The sequence below is a fragment of the Abramis brama genome, assembly GCF_963993115.1.
Source record: "Abramis brama genome assembly, chromosome: 20".
NCBI classification, from domain to species: domain Eukaryota; kingdom Metazoa; phylum Chordata; class Actinopteri; order Cypriniformes; family Leuciscidae; genus Abramis; species Abramis brama.
This window is the reverse complement of record NC_139982.1, coordinates 22,035,029-22,053,839: the sequence shown is the minus strand read 5'-3', so window position 1 is coordinate 22,053,839 and position 18,811 is coordinate 22,035,029. Positions and strand designations below refer to the sequence as shown.

At 36.6% G+C, this 18,811-nt stretch overlaps 1 protein-coding gene across 3 annotated transcripts in view; it reads right to left on the bottom strand.

Moving 5' to 3' along the window:
* Positions 1 to 343: 343 nt before the first annotated feature.
* LOC311070613 (solute carrier family 23 member 2) overlaps positions 344 to 18,811 on the bottom strand; it is a 29,670-nt gene continuing 11,202 nt past the window's right edge. For 2 of the 3 annotated variants that reach the window (XM_084094576.1, XM_084094575.1), the window contains exons 5-12: positions 18,455 to 18,636; positions 17,271 to 17,388; positions 15,340 to 15,496; positions 8,699 to 8,952; positions 6,953 to 7,117; positions 6,716 to 6,824; positions 2,256 to 2,351; positions 344 to 1,611 (exon numbers count right to left, since the gene is read on the bottom strand). In XM_084094576.1, the coding sequence (XP_083950702.1) occupies positions 1,427 to 1,611; positions 2,256 to 2,351; positions 6,716 to 6,824; positions 6,953 to 7,117; positions 8,699 to 8,952; positions 15,340 to 15,496; positions 17,271 to 17,388; positions 18,455 to 18,636 (1,266 nt within the window). In that variant the 3' untranslated portion in view covers positions 344 to 1,426. Of the gene's footprint in view, positions 1,612 to 2,255; positions 2,352 to 5,352; positions 5,589 to 6,715; positions 6,825 to 6,952; positions 7,118 to 8,698; positions 8,953 to 15,339; positions 15,497 to 17,270; positions 17,389 to 18,454; positions 18,637 to 18,811 lie in introns of those variants that run through there. The other variant, XM_084094577.1, reaches the window with a different exon arrangement.

Here is an 18,811-nt window from a genome sequence, read left to right as displayed (position 1 = left end):
TTGTCATTAACATGCACAAGTGTGCAAAACACAGTACTGAAGATAGCATTTGCATTTGAGGACAGCATAATAGTCCTTTTAAAGAATATTTAATTTTCTGTAGAGGTAGCATAAAAGAATCTTGCTTAAATTATATTGTCACATGATATTCAGATGTGAAAATACACTGTATAGTGTGTATATATATATATATATATAGGATACAACAATGTCCTCAAAATCACAAGTCTAATATACAATAAATCTAAAAATAGATTTGAATGGCTATAATTATTTAAGTATTAATCAGGATCAAAAATCTAAATTCCTACTTAAAATTTGAATGTGTTCAAAGCGCATTGTGGATTTTGAATATCTGATGCGCAGTTCTCACAGAACTGACATGACATTTATTCTTTAGTAGTACATTTCTGTATTCAGGTTACAGAATTCAGGTAATGTCACAAAGAAGAACTGAAATCGCATTTTTGGAATTTTTTATATTGTGTATACACAAGTACTTATTGCCAACAAAGCTGGCATGCCATGACAAATGTGTTATACCATGAAAGGAGTGCAATTATTGTCATGAAAACAGTAGCATTTATGGCAACGGTACCGGTGAGCTCCAGGGTACAGCAAATCCACCACAGGCATGAGGTTAAGTTATGTTATCCACTTCAAACAGTGAGTGCAACCAGATTCCACTGACGCAAATGGGTTTTATTTGATTTATTATGAGTATTATGAACTTTTTGAAACCTGAATCTTAGGGTGGGACTTGTACGTCACAGAAAAGTGATGTACAGCCATCATGCTCACAAGCTCAAGAACTCGAAACCAAAGAGTTTTCAATTGTAAATGTGAGTTACTTACTTGAAAAAGTAACTTCTATATTATGATTTAAATGGTACCAATGTGTTATTATATATACATATACGTATATCATTGCTGTCAGGCAGAAACCATTTGAATTTTTTTCTTATTAATCATTACTATTTGTTAACCTTTACTCTGCATCTGTCTGTGGATATAGCAAATATTTATCCAATGAAAAGTATTAAAAAGAACTTGAACTTGAAACTGTCGGTTAAACCGCATAACTCCTCCCTGCCTCAATGTTGAATGAAGTGGCGTTCACATTTTGAACCATCTCTGCTTGTTTGCAATGTAAGGGTAAATAAAGAACTGTTTTTTTCTTTACTCAAGAAATACCATATATATATATTTAAGGAACTTTTGAGGAACTTTCATGTAATTTAAAAATCCCAAAATAGCTGAAAATGTCCAATGTTGTATGAGTCCCATGAAAAATGGGAGCAATTCTGTGGTTAGGGTGAACTCTTATTCTAATGAGCTTAACGTTGGAGCCGGGCTTGAATGTTGCTCACCTCTTGCCTGGAATGTGCCATTCATAAACCAAGCCTCACCACAGAAAGCTATGGTGCTACAGATGCGTTCCCAGTTCCTGTGACTCAAGTGATGGGAGAAATGGGAGGTAGTGGAGCAATTTGAACCTCTGAATAAAGTTTGTGCAGAAAGGCAGATTGTAACAGGAATGATCGGTCATGTGTATTTTAGATCCTACATCAACCTTCCTCCAGCTCTTTATTCCTCTTTCTTCTTCTGTTCCTAAGGAAAAAGACATGATTTTTATTAATTATATTAACAATACTTTGACACAACTAGAAGAAAAAGCAGATATTTAAATCTTTTCATAATGCAAACATTCATTCAGATTTCATGTTATATGCCAATTAGATCTGGACTCTTTTTTTTTTATTGGCATCTGGTTCCATGAAGAACCTTTAAAGGCCTGTTCACACCAAGGACGATAACTATAAGGTTAACAATAAAGATATAGTTTTAAAAATCATTCAAAAGAATGCTATTAGTGTGGACGCTAATATAGTTATCATTATAGTTATCGTTCTTGGTGTGAACGGGCCTCAACATCCAGTTCTTTATAGTGGAAAAAGATTCTGTAGATTACTAAAATGTTCTTTACACTAAAAAAATGGTTCTTTTAAGAACTGTGGGGAACCAAAAATGGTTCTTCCATGACATCACTGCAAAAATGACCTTTTGGAGTATTCCTTAGCATTTCCTGTTATGTTCACAGATGTCATTTTTATTGAATAGTGACTTTCATATGGCTTCCGAAGAGTTGAAACAAGCCCGTACAAAGGCGTAACAGGCACGCTAGCTAAACCTTTTGACCACAGTGTTCCCCTGCAGATTTACATGCCCAACAGTCATGCTTTTTTACGACTTACCTGGTATTGTGTTGTCCAATACAAATCCAAAGAATCCACCAATGAACATGTGGGTGGTGAAGAGAATCATAATGAGCTGATCCAACTCTTTTATGCCTGTTGACAGATACAAACCATTCAAGTCACAAAGAGCTGGGCGGACAGTGACAGATGCCCAATGCATGTATATATATGCAAGTCAACGGGTAGGTGTAAAAACTCTTGGTATAAGATATCTTATTATTATGTCTTAATAGGGTAAATATTATAGGACCAATTAACATCCATCTGACGAAACCAACACAGCAAGCGTTGGTCAGGAGTTCAATATGTCAGCTTAGATCACTAATTCCTGAAAGCCTATCATTAAACTGCTTAAAAGAGGCTCTGATTAAGCACTATGAGACTTATGTTGAAACCCCTCCCTCCTCCCCTCCCCCCTCCCCAAATTTTAAGCAGTGTTAACCCAACACGAAGTTTAGGACAAAGTTCATCGAAAGGGTGCATTGGCCAGAATGTCGAAGGGGGAATGCTGGTTTTCACGTGAAAGGTTTGTGCTGAAGTGAAGGGAGGAGATTACAGCAGAGTCAAACGTAGACTTGTAAAGAGGATTGGCAGATAAATCGCCCTAACCTCAGGAGTCCAGACAATGCTTCTCACCACTGCGGATAAGCTTAGGATGTGCCACTTGCACCGAGTGACCCGCCACATAGCTGTAGTTATGACTCTCAAATGAGATCTCAAAGAAATGAAAGCTTTAGCGCAAGTTCTGCCAGGAAGACTCAATCGTTACGTCACTTATTACCTTCACATCTAACCAATCATGTTCTAATACTTGCAGTGTAAAAGATTGGGACTTACACATGTCTGAGTTCGCAGATGCTGACGCACACAATTACCTCCATCCTCCCCAACCACCACCAGGATGGTCCCTTCCCATACCTCCCGGGGGATCGGCTCGCCCCTGCCTTCATCTTCAGACAGGAAATGCAGATTCTGATACCCTCGGATTGCGCGCTACGGTCTACGCCAAATAAATTTATAAATATTTGCTTGCAGGGCTGTTAATAAATATATGCTTTTGTTACATCATTTTATCTCCCGAGTTTTTCTGGTAGAACTACTGTTTCTTGCCCTGTTCAGTTGCTGAAGCAATATTTGAGTCTAATGCGCAGCAAAGGAGTTCAGACTGGAATTGTTCTTTTAGTGTATTAGTTATTTTTTTATTAGTTTTATTAACTTTTTCAAATGTGTGTGTCAGACCATGCAATGCTACACAAGAAACTACACAAAAACAAAAAACAAAAAAAACAATAGCTACATCTCAGACTGCAGGTCTCAGTTAAATGTTAAAGTTCATGACAGTACAATCAGAAAAAGACTGAACAAGTATGGCTTGTTTGGAAGGGTTGGCCTCTTCTCTCTAAAAAAACATGGCAGCATGGCTTAGGTTTGCAAAGTTGCATCTGAACAAACCTCAAGACTTCTGGAACAATGTCCTTTGGTCAGACGAGACCAAAGTGGAGATGTTTGGCAATAATGCACAATAATGAACACCAAACACAGCATATCAGCACAAATACCTCATACCAACTGTCAACCACAGTGGTGGAGGGGTGATGTTTGGGCTTGTTTTGCAGCCACAGGACCTGGGCACCTTGCAGTCATTGAGTCTACCAAGAACTCATTTTTGCTTTATTTTTGTTAAATAAATAATGACATTGATTTGACAATTGATTTTTTTGTTATGCACTGACGCGCAAAACCATATAATGCAAAAGGGTGTACTTTCTTTTTCACATGACTGAATACATACATAAACACATACATGCATTATATATAAACACACATACATGCTGTAACAGTCATGTTCTTTTAGTTTTGTTTTCATGGAATTTTAGTTTGTATTTAGTTCCTGTTTTCCCATGTCAGAGTTTCCCACGGTCAATTACCATGGACACCCATCTCACCAGCTGTCATTCATCATGTTCGTTAGCTCTGTGTATTTAGTTCCTCGTTGTTCTCTGTTTCCTGTCAGTTCTCGTTAACGCACTAGCTAAGTTTGGTTATGTATTCATTCTGCTATTAAAGCCTGTTTATTCTTATTTCGTCTTCATCGTGTTCCTGTTGAAGCCACGCTGAGCCAGATCGTGACACATGCATTATATATATATATATATATTCAGTTTACAATTAAGTTTATATTTTGGCAAAATGCAGTAGGTATGGCTCAACTATACTCTTATTGAACATTTATATCAAAGCAATCAAGATTAAACAAAACTAAACTTAATTTTGTGTGAATGCTTCTTGAAACCATAACAGAAGTCATCAGGTAATGTGATTACGCTCAAAACGGCGTAGTTTTCAGTTTTCTTTCAGCCTGAGCTCACTGAGTTTTAATGAAGAATCCTTTTATGTGTAAACATGATGTAAATAAGAGATTCATTGAGCTTCTTTGATTATAATGGGAGTTTTCGCAAGAGTGCAGAACTGAGACTGAAGTTATTGACAGCTTCAATGATTAAAGAGAGCGCACTTTGCAAGCTTTTTGTATTGGCTATATCCCATTCGCTATTTCAATAAATGTTTTTGACATTTATTGTGTTTTTCATGCTACCAACACACTACACAGAGTACAGTTTCAGGAGTGACAACCCAAGGGTGAATCTGCTAAATTATTGTTTTGTTAAGTCACCCGGAAATTTTAATGATTGACAGAGATAATTATAGCAATAGACTGATGGAAAAAATGATGATATGTAATCAAGCGGCAACATTCTGATCTGAAAAATGAAGCCTACCCGGAAGTGCGAAAAACTGCAATACATCGAAAATCAGCTAGAGGGAGGTCCCAAAAGGGAGCAAATGTCCATAGACCCCATGTAAAAATGTCCGTTTTCACAGCATAAATTCATGTTTTTACAGGTTGGTCCCATGGACTTTTATTGTATTTTTCGATAGCTTCCGAGTGCCTGACAACTGTGAGGGGGGTGAATTTTTTTCTGACTCGTTAGTTTAGATCGTATTTAGATATAAAATGTATGACAAATAAGGGCGTGGTTAACTTTGACAGCTTAGGCTGCGCCAAGGAGAATGACAACATAAGAAGCGCCATTTTTTAACACAGTTGAAATATAATACTGTTTTTGAATCATGAAATGTAGTTTTAAGAGTTTTTCAGGCGAGAATGTAGTTGTTTAAATCTCAAATCTGTGGTTTATTTAAAGATTTATGAAAATTTTATCCAGTTGTGAGATCCAGCGATGACCGGGCGCTCGGCGTCATGTACCCCGTCTGGAACAGCCTTTCCTCGGCTAGTCGTTCTGGCATTTGCCGCGGACTCTGGCGTCTCTGTAGTGGTTAAACATGAGATATAATTCGTCTTGTCTATATCTAATGGGCGATTTTTGGTCTTGTGAATATAATTTGTTCCCTGGCCAATCGTTTTGGCTGTGGGGAAGTTTCATAACTTTATAAGCTATTTAACTTTACCGTTGTATGGTTAGACTAGAGTGCTGACTTTGTATGTTTGACTGAATTGTTTGCTTTATTTGTATAGCTTCTTGTACCTTTTACTTATACTTTTATAATGGCTAATATTGATAAAAGGGAAATTTAACAAAAAGAGACTGGGTTGAGTTTTGTCATTTTAAATTTTTATACAACGAAGATGATCTTTAAAGTTGTTTACTGTAAAATCTGTTGTTTAGTACAAATGCACGTATTGCCTGGACAATATTAAAATGTTTAATTTTTTATATTATATTTAAAACGAAAAGAGGCAGGTTTGTGTTTTATATTTAGTTTTGTTATAAATAGGCAAACGTTATGTGCAGTGAATATAATCAATATGCGTTGCCTGAACCACATTTGTGTGGCTATAATGTTTAAGATTTCTTTAAATGAAAACGAAAAGAGTTAGTATGGTGTTTTATAACATATTTCGTTGCCTAAAATATGCACAGAGATAACCGGAGTAGCAGAGCGAGCTGAGTGACGCGCGCTGCGTCAGAAGGTGGGCGGGGTTAGGATTTTCCAAGATGGCGCCACCCATACCCCCCACAAACGGCTACAAACCCGTTCTTCAGAAAGTCTATGGGTGATGTCACTGACGCTTTGTCCATATTTTTTACAGTCTATGTATGTAATGTGTTTTTTTAACTGAATTTTCACTTGGTCTTTTTAAAGGAATGATGGCTTAAAATGAAAATATTCGAAGGGTACATTATAATGTTTTAATGCAAATAAATACAATTTAAAATAAAAGCTGTGAATCATAGTGAAAATGAAGCAGTATTGGGTTTTTGTTGTGGTGAGAGGCCTGACCCTTTGGTTCTGTGACGGGGGCCCAATAATTGGTGCTACGCCCCTGGGTAGAAGTATTATACTCCTGTAAAATATGTTTACTGATGGGTTAAATGCTGCATACGATAGGTGATGCTGATGTTATTTTGTATATGTTTCAATGTTATATTCACCTGTGTTAATCATGCCTGGATTTGAATGAAACCAGGTTGGGAGCACAAGACCACTGAAGGTCGAGAAGCCAAGAATTAGGAGATTCCTGGAGGAGTTCAAGTCCACATACTGCAAGAAGAGAAATGAAATACAAAAGAAACAAACTCTTAGTATGTATTTTATTAGATGAGGTCGCCCTGACATACAATTTTATAACAATGAAATGAAAATGTATGAGAACTCTCTATCAAGTATACCTGCAGATTGGAAATACCCACTGCTGCTACCATGCCAAACATGATGAGGAACATTCCACCAATGACCGGGTCTGGAATAGTTATAAAGACTGCACTGAATTTACCAAAGAGTCCCAAGATGATCATAAGAAGCCCAGCGGTTTGAAGTACCAATCTGCTGCCGACCTGGCACACAATGTAGGGATCAGCCATCAAAAATATAAATCATTCAAAATACTGTCATGAAACCCAAACCAAACAAACCAAAAAACATTTATGAACATGCAGGAATGCAACAATTGTCATTCCCATGAAACGGAGATACATTATTAAGAAAAATGGCCTGATAACATTTAAACACCACTTGGCAAAAATCGAAATAAAATCTTCAAAATAAGACCTTTTTATATAGCACTGCCCTGAAGAAGCAGATGTTTAAGCATTCCTCCAAAAATGACATTAATCTCATATTATGTGTTGCCTCCTCAAGCATCAATGATGGCTTGCAGGTGTTGGTGATAGATGTGGATGAGACCCTCAATTTCCCTGAGAGGGGAAGACCTTAAATGTGCAGAGGATGCTCAAAAACCAAAATAATTTACAGGAAGTGCAGGATGTTTGAGAACAGTGGGCACCTTTATTACTCAGAACTCATGCACAGGAACGATCATAAAAGGCCACAAATTGTCACTGATGCTCGGGAAGTCAACACTAAATATTAAGCGCCAAAACAACCTGAAATTCTGATCAGGATTTCTGTAAATTAGTTCTTGATTTTGTAGTGTTGGGGATTATATGTATATCTGTGTACTGCATATTCTTTTATTGAATTGAATTTATTTATTTACTGCTCTAACTTCTCTTTAAAAAGTGAAAAATTATTATTTTAGTTATTTTATGTTCTGGGATATGTGTAAATATCAGTAGTGACCAGTTTTGAAAAGCTTAACCACCAAAAAAAAAACTTTTTTTTAATGCACGTGCAGATTGTCCAAGATGTATGTAAACTTATGAGCAGAAATGTATGTAAATATTTGTTACGTGAAAAAACATGCATGGTCACATGGTGATATTTTTATTAAGAACATATACAAATGGCAATATTAATATTAAGAAGATATCAAACTTAATCTGAAATTAGTTTAATTTTGAAATAGGCCTACATAAAGTTTAATGTCATGTCATTCTCACATTTTTTATTCTCAAATATATTGTACTTTACTATTTGTATATCCAACTTTATCCGCATACATACAGCATATTTAAGCGATATTTACTAAATAGCTAGTCTCAACTGCATGGTTGTTTATAGCTGTGCGATAATAGTTTACATTTTGATATGATATAAAGTTTGATCCAAATTTATTCTCATACATACAGTACACTGGCATAAATATAGCATATAGCAAATCTGCTTGATTGTTTATATTTTCACAAAATGTTTATTATAAGTTCACCCAGCTCTAATCTGTTAAATTCGTATATAAAGCATGAAGATATTAAAATCGTATAAACAATAACATAATGATTTACTGTAAAGCTGCTTCGAGGTAATGCGTATTGTGAAAAGCGCTATATAAAATAAAATCGAGTATGGATTACTAATGTGTGACTTCAGGAAGCCTAGTCAATGTTTTAGATGAATAGTAATATAAAAGTGTTGAAATATAATGAAGAACTTGCTTTGGTGTTGGTTGCCACAACGATGAAGATAGTTATAGTTATTATTATTATTGTTGTTGTTGTCAATAAACAGAGAAATCCTACCCTTGTAATTCCCAGAGCGGCGATATTCTGACTGTAGGAGGTGGTTCCATTACCACTACCCCACAGGGCAGCCAAGATGCAGCCCACGCCTTCCACCGCAATGCCGCGGTTAATAGCATGCGTGGGAGGTGGAGGCGCACCAGAGAGACGAGCGCACGCATAATAGTCTCCAATGGACTCCATTGTTGAGGCCAGCACTCCAGCCATCATGCCCAGTACAGATGACACGCTCACAGTGGGTAAACCCCACTGTCCTGTAAAAGAGTTAATAGATGAGGAAATGCTCGTTATGGACAGCAAGTTCCCTAGTATACTTTATGGTGCAAAAAAAACATATAGTATGGTTGGAAGCATGATGAGGTTACTACGAACACCATATCTTCTAAGCGTTTAAGGTGGAGAAGCTCAACAAAAAGAAACCTTTGGTTTGTTGTTTTTTCATATTGTCTATTGACACAAGGAAGCAAAGTCTGACTAGTTTGTTATGTGTCATGAAGGTATGTTTGCTTTGACTCCCATTCAAATTTGTGTCTGATTTTCAGCCAAAAAAATACTCAAAATACCAGATTTTAATCAGACTTTCTGAGTAATACTTAGTAATACATAGTTTTCTCAGTGACTCAACTCAATGCATTTAGGCATGCAGACATGGTCTAGATGATCTGCTGAAGTTCAGCCTCAAAATGGGGAGGAAAGGTGATTTAAGTGACTATGAACGTGGCATGGTTGTTGGTGAGATGGGCTGGTCTGAGTATTTCTGAAACTGCTGATCTACTGGGATTTTCACACACAACCATCTCTAGGGTTTACAGAGAATGGCCTGAGGTCAGAGGAGAATGGCCAGACTGGTTTGAACAGATAGAAAGGCAACAGTAACTCAAATAACCCCTTGTTACAACCGAGGTGTGCAAACAAACATTTTTAAGCGCACAACACGTTGAACTATGAAGCAGATGGGCTACAGCAGCAGAAGACACACCGGGTGACACTCCTGTCAGTTAAGTACAGGAAAGCTCACCAAAATTGGATAATAAAAACAATTGGAAAAACTGATGAGTCTCGATTTCTGCTGTTACATTCAGATGATAGGGTCAGAATTTGGTGTAAACACACTTTGAATTTGGCACACTTTGGGCCCCTTAGTACCAATCGAGCATCACTTAAACACCACAGCCTACCTGAGTATTGTTGCTGACCATGTCCATCCCTTTATGACTGCAGTGTACCCATCTTCTGATGGCTACTTCCAGCAGGATAATGTCCCATATCACAAAGCTCTCTCTCTCTCTCTCCCTCTCTCTCTCTCTCTCTCTCTCTATGTATCTATATCTATATATATACATACAGCTATATATAAAGCATTAAGGATAATACACACAGTAGTAGAATATACACAGAAGAAACACATTATGGTAAAAAATACACACAGTAACATGAGGCCCATGTTCAGTTATTCTTGTATATCAGCCCGGAGCACATACATGTCTCAAGGGATTTAAGTGGGTCAAGCGAAACGACTTACAAACTGACTAACATTCAGACACTGATGCAGTCAAACCTGTATAACTATTTGATGTTTAAAAATACCACATTCCCGAACATGTAAGCCCCTGGGTGACACAACTAATAGGCTTTATCTAAAGAAGTCAAATGGGACGCAGTGAAAAGTAACGATGGAAACCTTAAAGCTGTTTCAAATACATATACGTGCTAGCTGATTCCTAGCAGAGGCCCGACTGGTGTTGAATGCTTTTCTTAATACAACAGAATGACTGAAAAGACCTGAGTGGGTAGCACGCTGAAACGGGCGAGGGCTCAAAAGCCTGACTGTCATTGTCATAGACAATAATACACCACACCTTTATGAGTGAGAATTGACCCTAGCAAAGACAACTATGGTTCCCGGTGGCTGACAGTTCCCAAATGTTCTTCAGGATGAATTATAGAAGCCCTATTCATGTCACTCTTCACATGTCACATTATGTATCTCTCATCTCTGGAATCTGAAAGAAACACTACCATTCAAGATAGCTCTTTCTTTTTTGACAGACATGTCTTAAAAACAGCTTGCAAACAGCACTTTGACAGTACTGTTGAAATAGCTAACGTTCATGTTCATTGACTATGAAAATCAACTTTCATATATTATTCAGAATCGTCAGATGGTTGACAAAATGTTTGTTTAATGAGTTCCATGGAAACTTTGCATCAAACCATTCATTGACTTTTTGCTATCATGAATTGGTATTTTAATTCATGACAAGATTAATTAATTATTTCTTCTGGAATTTTCACAGTTAAGCAAGAGATAACAAATGTGGGTGTTTTTTCAACTATGGGTATTTTTGGCCCTGTGCACTTTTAGGAAATAAATCCTATTAAAACACAACCTTTTCTGAAATGTAATTTCCACCACATCTCAAATTATGTTTTTTTCTGCAGCATTCTGTGATGGAAATTCTAAAGATTTTTGGAAAATTTTACTTTTTAAAATTACTTTCATTGTCCTTAGTCATCTAAAGCATGTTTTTCATTGGCATGAAAAAATTATAAAATTATATTAAAATTAATATAAAAAATTGTTTACATGATCAAACTTATTTTATTTTTTTAAATTTATAAATATTTTGGATATATATATATGTGTGTGTGAATGAAAATGAGTGAATTCGGACACTTTTTACTGAGTAAAAAGGAATTTATACCTGTATGATACTACGCTGTACCCACATTGGACCAGCGGTTTGGAAAATTGGATGGATAGACGATTCAGCTGCGGGCGCCACCTTCTGGTCAGACGCCGGAATTCATTCGGCGTGACCATCAAAATGAGTTATGGGTATTCTCTAGCTCAGTGTTTCCCTACCCTGTTCCTGGAGGCACACACACTACACATTTTCCAACTCTTCCTTATCAATCACACCTAAATCAACTCATCAGCTCGTTGGTAGAGACTCCAAGACCAGAAATATATGGGTCAGATAAGGAAGACATCCATAATGTGCACTGTTGGAGGGCCTCCAGGAGCAGGGTGAGGAAACACTGCTCTAGCTGTTCAGCGTACATTGGTTGTACACTCGTTATTGCGGTGCATTCTGGGATTCGTCCACTATGGTTTCGGACACCAGTAAAAATGGCTGTCCCCTTAAATAGTGCACTATTTAAGGAAATAGGGGGCAATTTCAGACACAGCCAAGAGCATTTCTCAATAACAAGTATGCAAAAGTTCGGACTTGCGTCCTTGGTAGTTCAGACTCGCCAAGTTCGACTCAGGAGTACAAACTCCCGAGGAAGGGAGGACGCAGATTCAGTTATTCTGCAAATGGTACAGCAGCGTTCTTGATAACGTCACTCAACTCACCTTGGCTACTCTGGTTATCTGTATGTATATTTACAATAAAACATACATGTACACCACCCTGCCTCTTTTCGTTTTCCATTTAAAAATCTTAAACGTATTAATAGCCACACAAATGTGGTTCAGGCAATGTATACATAGATCACCTTCATTGCATGTACAGTGCTATGCATAAGTTTAGACACCCATGCTAAAGTTGACTAAAAAGAGGAATAAAAAATCAACTTTTGGAAATTGAACTTAATGCCTTAATTAAAAAAATTTGGAAAAATCCAACCTTTAAGGACACCAATTTTCTTTGTGAATGAATAATGTATCATAAATAAATAAATGTTCTTCCTTAAAATACAGGGTGCATAAGTCTGGACACCCCTATGTTAAATTCCCATAGAGGCAGGCAGATTTTTATTTTTAAAGGCCAGTTACTTCATGGATCCAGGATACTATGCATCCTGATAAAGTTCCCTTGGCCTTTGGAATTAAAATAGCCCCACATCATCACATAGCCTTCACCATACCTAGAGATTGGCATGGAGTACTTTCCATAAGATCATCTCTCAATGCAAATCAAACCAGCTATTAGGCTAACTGAAATAAAACCATGCCAGTCTCTAGGTATGGTGAAGGCTATGTGATGATGTGGGGCTATATTAATTCCAAAGGCCAAGGGAACTTTATCAGGATGCATAGTATCCTGGATCCATGAAGTAACTGGCCTTTAAAAATAAAAATCTGCCTGCCTCTATGGGAATTTAACATAGGGGTGTCCAAACTTATGCACCCTGTATTTTAAGGAAGAACATTTATTTATTTAAGATACATTATTCATTCACAAAGAAAATTTGTGTCCTTAAAGGTTGGATTTTTCCTTATTTTTTTAATTAAGGCATTAAGTTCAATTTCCAAAAGATGATTTTTTATTCCTCTTTTTAGTCAACTTTAGCATGGGTGTCTAAACTTATCCATAGCACTGTATAACCAAAGGAAATATAAAACAACCCTGCCTTTTGTTGTTTTCATTTTTAAAATATGAAACATTAATATGTTCAGGCAATATGTGCATATATACTCTGATTCTCTTCACTGTATGTACATGTATAATAAAATGAAACTCTTTTTGTTAAATGTCAGTTTTAATGATCAAAATCCCTTATGAAAGTTTTAGTATGAAGTATAAGAAGCTATACAATAAGAAATAAAGACAAGCAAACAATTCAGTCTAACTACATCAGGGGGACTAAATGCCGCTAGTGGAACAAATTGTAGTTTGCACTACTGTCTGTTCAAAATAAAATAAAATAAATCAGCATTGTGGATTTGTAGCTTTTTCCTGTTGTACTGAACTCGTATCGAACCGTGACCCAAAAACCGAGGTACGTACCAAACCGTGACTCATGATTTCTGATGTTTACAAAAGCATCTATTTCAGATAAAGGCAAGCCTTGGTGAGCATAAGAGACTTCTTTTAAAAACGTAAAAAAATCATACCAATCCCAAACTTTTGAACTATATATATACAGAGCCGGATTAACGCAAAGGCAAACTAGGCACGTGCCTTGGGCCCGATTGGCGGGATGGGGCCCAGACAGAGGGACAAAAAAAAAAAAAAAGTACAAATGTCCTATCTACAATTTATTTCAATATTTATTAATTAACTAAAAATAGTGACGATGTTTATCTTAACCATAGACTGTTACATTACTGCAGTTAAACCAATTAATGTGTCCGTTACAAAGCGGGTGTCGGCTTCTGAAAGTATGTGTAACGAACGCATCCATCAGGTGCTGCGAGGCAAAAGCCTAATAAGCACACAAAGAAGCACAGCTCATAATGCAGGTGTGTGAGTTGTCGTCATCTATTTTGGAGTGATTGCAATGTATTCTAAATATAAACTTGTACTGTAGATCAGCGTCATTTCTGGAAAAATCATTCACCGCTTTATTACGAGTTTAAAAGAGCGCGAGCGTCATTAACGTGCCCAGACGCGACGCTTTGAATTTGTGCGTACAATGAATAACATCGCGTCCGGAGCTGACTAGTAAAAAAGCTACAAAATTAAAAGACAAGACGTTTGTATTCTAAGTTAAAAAGCCAACACACTACAACATTTTTAAATGTTTCAAATAAAGGATCTCATATCTATGGGTCTATCTTCTAAATTCTGCTGCTGATTAGATTATACCCTGACATTACGCCAATAATATCAGTTTATATATTTTTTTCTGCTCAGTAGCGATCGTGTCTTTCTCTTCCACTTGATTTGTGTATAGCATATTTAAGGTAGCAATGCAAATTCAATATAAAGCACTTATGCTCATCTACTGAAGTGGGATTCTGGAACTGTGAATAAATTGAATAAAACAGCAAAATAACAACAATAACATCTTCATTAAACAAAAAAGAGATTACCTTAGATAAAGTTTGATTAATATGTACATACAGTACCGGTAAAAGTCTGGACCCATTACTATTTTTAATGTTTTTGAAAGAAGTTTATTATTATGCTCTACAAGCCTGCATTTATTTGATCAAAAATACAGAAAAAAACAGGAATATTCAGAAAGGATGTGTTAAATAAATAAAAAGTGATAGTGAAGACTTTTTTAAAACAACTTTTTAATAATCAAAAATCCTGAAAAAAGTATCACAGGTTATAAAATAAATATTAAGCACCATTTCTAACATTTGATAATAAATCAGAATATTATAAAGTTTTCTGAAGGATCACGAGACACTAAATTCAGCTTTGCATCACAGAAATATAAAGTATAGTAAAATAGAAAACCATTATTTAAAATTTTAATAATATTTCACTATATTATTTTTCTGTATTTTTGATCAAATAAATCCAGGCTTGATGAGCATAAGAGACTTCTTTCAAAAACATTAAAAATAGTAATGTGTCCAATCTTATGCACTGTGTAAGTAAAAATATACTGCTTTTAAAATTAAATGTTGTATAAATAAAAAGGTTAGGAATCATTTTTGTTTCAAGTGTTTTTTTATTGGGGGTGGGGGGGCCTCCAACATGAATTTTGCCTAGGGCCTCCTAATGTCTAGAACCGGCCCTGTATATATATATAGTTCAAAAGTTTGGGATGTTTAAGATTTTTTAATAAATTATATATAATTTATAGTGAAAAAACTTGTGAAAGTCTGGGTCTCTAAAATCTAAATCTTTAAATAAAATGTGTAAAAATGATGATGACATAATAGCAAAAACTGCAGGGTTGCAAATAAAAGTCCATGTTATTTGCTGTATAGCTGTTTGATGGTGGCTCACCTGGATAAGGCACATAAAACCATGCAGCACTTTTTACTGCATTGAGATTTATGTCAGTTCTGGCCATGTATCCGTACTCATTCGGGGATGAGGGCAGGGCATTGAAATATGTCAGCAGGAAGCACACCAGCCAGGCTCCACACATCCCAAATAAAGCCTGTACATTAAATACAACACACATAAACATGGCATTCTACGTCTCCTTGTCATGGACTTCACAATGTACACTTTCTTGTTTTAGAACCTTTAACAGCTGGATTTATTAGCTCACTTAGGCTCAATTAATGTCAGGCTAGTAATGCTAGGAATCCTTTTGTAATCTGTATCTGTAGCATGTAAAATGTGACAAGTGTATTAGCCCTGGGGTATTTCTTGATTTTTGCCAAGAGTAAAGCTTGAAACTATTATTTTTTATTTTAACTCTTCCCACAACTCTTTCGACAAGATTGTCACAGACTGAGTGTGGTATTTAAGACGTAACTTAGTTACTTCAAAACCACCATATGACAGATTACATCAGATAACATCTGTTATCAGTATTGGCTTTCGCAATGGAGGAACCTTTTCATAGTTTCTAGAACTATTGGCGGAAGAAGTACTCGGATTTAGTAACGATTTTAGTTCTAGCAATTCCTAGAGGAACTAATTTCCACTAAGACGTTAGTGTACGCTGATTGGCTAAACGCACGCGAAACACCGATACGTTATGGAACATGTTGTCAGTACACGATCCGTTTCACGCATGCGCGTAATTACGTACGTTAAATAACAAACGGGTTCTTATGGACGTATTTTGTTATTCTGTGCCGTGATGAAGACAGAAATATTATGTCGGTGCCTGTAACAGTTTTATACACTGCTGTCACGTTATTTGAGCTGTTTCTGGATGAAGGCAGAATGCTGACAGTGAGTCGTGTTGACAGAGTTCAGGGAAAACTTCCTAATGTCAAGTTTAAAATGAATACGCGCTTAAGGTGCGTGACAAAAACACACGCGCACTTTAGTTAGTGCGATTAATGTGTTTACATGGCCGCAAACTGCGATTAAAAACGGCGTACGCCACCTGTTTTAATACGAGTTGATTATAGTTAAGTATTGCGTTTACATGAGGTTAAGTATAATCGCAATATTGCTAAAATCCCATTATACGCATGCGTAGAACGGATCGTGCAGGTGGAACGGATCGTGTACCATAAGAACCCATTTGTTATTTAACGTACGTAATTAACGTTACGCGCATGCGTGAAACGGATCGTGCAGGTGGAACGGATCGTGTACCGACACGTCAAACAGTGATAGATGGGCCTATTAACCTTTACGCTAAGGAGAAAATCCAACGCAGCTTTGAGGGGACCAAGCGAAACATGATTATGTGTTTCTGCTCAGCTAGCAACACTGGACATAAACCACATGGCATACGCAAATACCTTTTCATATACTCTACTTTCTACTGTAACGTATTAGACAGGAGTGTTGGAAGAGTGAAGACAGATCGTAAACTAATCAACATGGAGGCTCTGGTTGGCGTTCTCAGCACCGTCAAAATAAAGGTCTGCCGCGCCGTCAAAATAAAAGTCACAAAAACAAGCGCGGCTTCGTCACTTCAGAGTTCCAACTGGCACTGAAAATCTGCACTATTTCTAGGTCACTAATTTAATTGAAAGATTCAAAAACGTGGTTCACCAGGCACAAACTTGTGGAATTCATGCCAGTTTGTCACTAAAGCAAAATGGGGATGGACATACATACCCAATATTAAGAAATTAAATTTTTCACTCAAATTGTTATGCTATTATACAGTTGTAATGACAATTTAAACAGCAATGCAGAAGCATTTTCTCTAGTGGCTCCAGACCTTCGGATCCCATGGTAGATATACCTACGTAATTATATTATACAAACATAATTATAATTATATAAAATACACTCACAGAAAAGAGTTTGAAGAGAGGGTACTGGAAGACTTTCCACTTCTTGTCCTTATAAGCAATGAGAGGAAGGTTAACTTTGCTCAAATACTGGGAGAAGAGAAAGATCAGGCAAACAGTTCTGTAGAAAGATGACAAGATATTATCGTTAGAAAGATAGTAGCTCATATGCACAGATCTATACAGATTACAAATTTTAAACATCTTTATCTTTGTTTCCGTATGAAATATCATCTTATAAAAACCATAATTATTCTAAAAGTATTCTAGTTGTTTTAATCCATTACTTGTATCTGTTTTGAAGGTCCAGCAAAGCAAAATCAAATTCTTTCCAAGTATCTGCCACGTGTAAACCCTGATTGGACTGCTTTAAACGTAATCTTCTCTTCAAGAACAAAATGTCAATAATCCATTGTTTTCAATTAACCATCATTTTAATGTGCATACAATTCAGTTTTTTTTATTCTAATTCAATTGGTTCACTTTAACAACAAAGGTTGCCATATTGTATATGGTGTAGGTAAGGTTTAAGATTAAGACTAGTGAGGATCAGATTAAGGACTGGACGAGAATGAAGAAGAGGATTATGAATAAGGATTTGATTTAATTTGATACTGAATTAAATATCCTCATAAATAGCATCTGCTTTGATTTTTTTTTTAAAGTAGCTGACAACAACAAATTTCAAATAAAAGTATATCAGCAAAAACACACAAAAAATCAACACGTTATTTGTTCAAACAAACAGGCATCTTTTGTCTTGTACACTAATTAATGCTGCCACAACCTGAATCTTATTTACAGGGCTTAAGATGAGATGTTTACTATGTGACCTATGGGTCACACACACATATGTGCCTTAAACCTTTGTTTACTCTGAGGCACCTGGACAGGGAGGGTCTGAGGGGCATGTCGCTCAAACCGATGGCAGGATTAATGTATTCTCTTAGGGATGCTTGAGGATGAGTAATGAACAGTGGGTTTTTTTCATCAAAGGATCTGAGCGATGTTTTATCATTTAAATGAAAACACTGAAGAGGGTTGATCTGTACAGATAAACACTGAACCCTGAGGGTGTTTTGTTTTTAAAGGGGCCTTGCATTGTGAGAGCCACACAAAAGCCATACACAATTAGAAATACAGATTAGTGACTCATAGAAGTTACACATAATTCTGCAGTAACTCACAGAGCAGCAATTCCCCAGTGAGCTCCTGACTTCTGCCCAGCCTGGATGAAGAGCGACAGTCCGATGAGGTTGATGGTGGGAGCAATGGCCAGCGGCCCGATGAACCTCAGCACTAGCCCCACAAGACCCGACAGGCCCAGGAAAAGCTGAAGCATTGAGGCCACTAGAATAGCACCCTGGATCTACGGAATGTGAAAAAATGGTCAGAATGTTCTGAGAAAATATATGAAAATTGTAGATATTTATTCATGAAACAAGGTACATTCATTGAGTTTAGGTTTTCCCTGTCTGTCTGTGTTCCTAGTTAGTTTCTTTGGTTGTTAATTAGCTGTGCACATGTACTGGTTTACCTTGATT